The sequence below is a fragment of the Tamandua tetradactyla genome, chromosome 1 (assembly GCF_023851605.1).
Source record: "Tamandua tetradactyla isolate mTamTet1 chromosome 1, mTamTet1.pri, whole genome shotgun sequence".
Taxonomy (NCBI): domain Eukaryota; kingdom Metazoa; phylum Chordata; class Mammalia; order Pilosa; family Myrmecophagidae; genus Tamandua; species Tamandua tetradactyla.
In genome coordinates this window covers 29,184,868-29,189,596 of record NC_135327.1, presented here as the reverse complement: position 1 = coordinate 29,189,596, position 4,729 = coordinate 29,184,868, and the positions used below count along the sequence as shown (strand labels likewise).

The following is a 4,729-nucleotide window of genomic DNA, read 5'->3' as shown; positions in this document are numbered from 1 at the left end:
ATTTTCCAGCTCAAAAAGGCACCACCATCTTCCCATTTAAAAAGGAAGCAGGGTGGACTCTGTCCCCTCCTCCGCCTCCAGCCCTAGGTTCCAAAGCTCTGTAATTTTACCTCCCAATAACTCTATCCACTTCTCCACGTCCCCATGACAGCTTCCTTCGTCCAGGCCACAGTCACGTCGCCCCAGACCTTTGCAGCACCCTCTGCTCTGCTCTCGCTGACTCTACTCTTATCCTCTTCTAATCCATTCACCACCCTGCATGACCTCACACCCATCCACAGCCCCCCACTGATGCCACCCTTCAGGATGCAAACACGGCTCACCTGTTTTACTGAACCTCTGCAGTCTCATTTACCAGATTGTGTCTTACAGTTCCATGCTCTGGCCAGAGCAAACATCTTCCTATTCTTCAAAAACACCAACTTCCTTTTCAGTGAGTCTCAACCCTGCCTTTGCCTCGATTCACCGGTCAAAAATCTAAAATCCACCTGCCTGGGTCTTACTCCTGGGTGATTCTGACTCAGCAGGTCAGAGTGGGATCCCCACACCATATTTTATAGATGATTCCCACAGCCAAGGTTGAGAACCATCGCTCTTTCACCTGCAGGCTCAGGCATGTTATTCCCTTTGCCTGAACTCTTCTTCTACCTCCTTCAACCCTTGTCCCTGCACCCACCCCACTACCCAGCCCCACATGCCTCTTCTTCCTTGAAGACAAAGCTTAGATTCCCCTTCTTCCAGTTACCTTTCTTGGCCATCCAGTTTTAGAGACCCCTCCTCCATGATCCCACAGCTTTCCAGACTCCCGGGTGCAATCCTGATTTCTCATCTCCCATCCCAGACTCTGAGCCCAGGGAAGGCAGGGTCTGCATCCGGTCTTGCTCATCACTCTAGTCCCTGAACCAGGCAGAACCCTGATACATACTAGATGCTTAATAAATGTTTACTTAAAAAAAAAAAAAAAAAAAAAAGAACGAATGAGTAAATACATGCACGCCTGTGGCAGTTTCCATGACAAATAAGAACTGTTTGACCAAGCCAGCACGCAGATGAGAATCCGGCCTGAAGAGGGCACAGTCTGCTTTTGAATCTCCCTGCAGGAGCCCTGGGAGCCTGGCACCTACTGTCAGTCAGAGAAGGGCCCGCTGCTCAGTGGTCATTTCACTGTGCTCCAGATGAAGTAGGAGTTGTTTGCTCCCGGTGGGTATATAAAGCCTGAGTTTTCTCCCCTCACTTCTAGCGGCAGGTACCACAGCCCCTGACTTGCTTGAAAGCAGCAGTAACTGTAGCAACCAGTGGCAGGTTTTCTGCTCCCAGATGAGGATGTGAAGAGAAACAAAGAAAGGGGTAAGAGGGAAAACGGCTGATGAGAGTGAATGTGAAAGTGAAGTGGGGGAAAGTTCTCTGTCTCTAAGCTAACTTTCTCTTCCTCCCCCCCCCCCCCCCCCCCTCTGGCTCTCTCTCTCTCTGTTATCATTTTATTTTGGGGGAGAACAAAATCTAAGTCCAGACTGCACAAGCCTCCAAAAGAAGCATCTGGAGGGAGACTTTTTTTCCTCTCCTGTAAGCAGCAGCAGGAGCAGCAGCTTCCTTCCTTGGACCCTGCTGGAGCTCCCGCTCGGGTCGGCCCGGCCGTCAGCCATGAATGCCTCGTGCTGCCCGCCCTCTGCTCACCCAACGCTGCCCAACGGCTCAGAGCTGGACCCGGCCCCCTCCTCGGGCAACCAGAGCAGCCGCAGGTTCTGCGAGCAGGTCTTCATCAAGCCCGAGGTCTTCTTGGCGCTGGGCGTCGTCAGCCTGCTGGAAAACATCCTGGTCATCCTGGCGGTGGTCAGGAACGGCAACCTGCACTCCCCCATGTACTTCTTCCTCTGCAGCCTCGCGGCCGCCGACATGCTGGTCAGCGTGTCCAACGCCCTGGAAACGGTCATGATCGCCGTGGTCAACAGCGACTACCTGGCCTTCGAGGACCAGTTCGTCCAGCACATGGACAACATCTTCGACTCCATGATCTGCATCTCCCTGGTGGCCTCCATCTGCAACCTCCTGGCCATCGCCGTGGACAGGTACGTCACCATCTTCTACGCGCTCCGCTACCACAGCATCATGACGGCCAGGAAGGCCCTGGGCTCCATCGCCGCCATCTGGGTGGGCTGCGGCGTCTGCGGCGTGCTGTTCATCGTCTACTCCGAGAGCAAGATGGTCATCGTGTGCCTCATCACCCTCTTCTTCGCCATGCTCCTGCTCATGGGCGCGCTCTACGTGCACATGTTCCTCTTCGCCCGCCTGCACGTGCAGCGCATCGCCGCCCTGCCGCCCGCCCCCGGCGCCGCGCCCCCGCAGCGCTCCTGCCGGAAGGGGGCGGCGACCATCACCCTCCTGCTGGGCGTGTTCGTCTGCTGCTGGGCCCCGTTCTTCCTCCACCTCGTGCTCATCATCGCCTGCCCCACCCACCCCTACTGCATCTGCTACACCGCCCACTTCAACACCTACCTGGTCCTCATCATGTGCAACTCCGTCATCGACCCGCTCATCTACGCCTTCCGCAGCCTGGAACTGCGCAACACCTTCAAGGAGATTCTCTGCCGCTGCCACGGCGGGAGCTGGCGGTAGGGCGCCGGGGCCACGGCCAAGGCCATATGTCTGGTCGCTTTTGACCCTCCTTCCACGCCAGGGTGTTTAGAAAGAAGGAGAGGGATTACAAAACGACTGAGACGACCTCCACGTGTGTTATTAGCCCCGTCCTCACCTGTCTTGTTGTAGTTTTAAGTCGCAAAGACTTTGGAAAGGGAACACGGTATGTCCCTGGCTCTCTGAAAGGCTTCCAATGTGGGTAAGTCACCGACTCTGATTTCCCAAATGATCACTGGAGAAATCAGCTGGAGGATGCTGTAGGCGCTGGCCGCACCCACCGCCGTCCACCCCGGGTGGGCAATGCTTGCCTGCTCACCGGCTTCCCGCCTGCATCTTCATCCTCCAAGCCAGACCAGCCCGAGGTTTGCGTTGACAGTAAGCATAGTTCAAATCTGTCCCAAGCAGACCGGTGACAGCATCCGACCTCCAGCTGACAGAGGCTCAGATGGCTTTGCACTTATTTCATAAGAAATTGAGTCTCTCCTCTTTTTACTCTTTTTTTTTTTACTGTTTACAGTGAAACAATTTTCTGAAAACAGTTAACTGTGAAAAAAAAAATGCTATGCCGTTCCCCTTCCCCCCTTCTTACCCTCACACCTCACATCAGTCACTTCTATAATTTTTTTTTTAAAGCATGGAAAAGTGACCCATTTCTATTTCTGCTGTCGTGGTGGGGGGAGGTGGATTTTTTATGCATTAAATGTAAGGTAGTCTTCAAAATTCTACCAAGAGATGAAGTGCTTTGGACAACCTTCCCATACCTGTATACATGGTATTTTGATATCTTGATATTTAAAGGTATAAATTACTCTTAAATAAATGTTTTTCCTATTATTCCTTTTCTGTCTTGAAAGCGAGAGAGTGAATCGCCGTGGGAGGGCATATGTCACAAGAAATTGCATTAGTGTAGTTTCAGATAGCTTAAGAAACTGTTAAAGAGTCAGGTGTTTTCCTTGGGAGCCCTTTCTGTGCTCATTGTAACTGTGTCACTATCACATCGATTCCTTAACGTTCTCTCTATCAAAGAGAATGTTACTTTTGTTCACTGCTCTTTTTGCTACAACTCTTGTAGCATGAGAGTTGGGGTGACCCTGTTCTCAATGCCTGTACCTTGTCAAGTAAAGCAATTCATTCCCACGAGTTTAGGGAGACATTTGCCAAATTGCACTGTGTAACAATGTATCCAGCACTCATTGTCAGAACCTTCTCTGTCCTGGGTAATTCTGTCTGTGCATTCAGGCTATCCTCCAGCTTTCCCTCTCATGAATTCTTACGTACTGTTATGGCTGATGTGCAACACTATACCTTTCTTATGTAGTGTATATAACATATTTTGCACGTGGAGATTTTCTGCTAATATGAGCAATGTCATCTGTTTCTTGCTTGAACTGTGATGTTTGAGAATAATAAAAGGCTTTTGCGGCTGCTAAATATGTGACTCATTTAAAGAAGCCACCTGAAATCGTCCGTGGTGACTCCAGCATGCTGTCATCATTTGTGACACTGCAGTTCGGGGGCTTTTTGTCAATGGCATCATCACAGGGCTAGTCTTTCCTAAGGCAGTGTCTTTTGATGAAACTGCAACACTCTCCCATTTAGTTTCCTAAAATACCCGGCTTGTGGTTCCTAGACCAGTGTCACTACCCATTATTTTAATCGGGACCCCATATAATGTAACCTGTCCTTTGCCTCTTCACAAGTAAAAGTGGAAAATGAGGAATCAAACTTGTTGAAAATCATATAAACAACTGTAGGAATTATGATGTTCTTTTTCAAAGTAAACAAGATAAAAATAACTTACTTTCAGTCATACCAATTTTCACATTATTTCACTTTGCTCTCTCTCAAAAAAAACCTCTAAAATAAGTGGGGCATGTAAAATGATGAAGAAACAGCCCCAGAGTGGTTACATGATTTGTCCAAGAATGTCCTACTAGTTAAGGTCAGAGTGGACACCACAGCCAAGGAATTCTGTGTCCTGGCACTGATGCCTTTTTGCTCCAAAACCCTACTCCCAATATAATTCCGTAACAAGCCTATTTTCTATCCAGCTCTCCCACCTATACATTTCAACCTAGAGCAGAGCTCCCAAACG

The 4,729-nt window shown here is 49.9% G+C and overlaps 1 protein-coding gene across 2 annotated transcripts; it reads left to right on the top strand.

Annotated features, from left to right (window-relative positions):
- The first annotated feature begins 1,146 nt into the window (after window positions 1–1,146).
- MC3R (melanocortin 3 receptor) lies at window positions 1,147–4,053 on the top strand. 2 transcript variants are annotated; one of them, XM_077160450.1, is made up of 2 exons: window positions 1,147–1,347; window positions 1,572–4,053. In XM_077160450.1, the coding sequence occupies exon 2, from the start codon at window positions 1,642–1,644 to the stop codon at window positions 2,611–2,613; it is 972 nt and encodes a 323-aa protein (XP_077016565.1). In that variant the 5' UTR covers window positions 1,147–1,347; window positions 1,572–1,641; the 3' UTR covers window positions 2,614–4,053. The 2 variants fall into 2 exon arrangements, with proteins under 2 accessions (XP_077016565.1, XP_077016556.1); XM_077160441.1 differs by having other exon boundaries at window positions 1,511–4,053.
- Window positions 4,054–4,729: the final 676 nt, after the last annotated feature.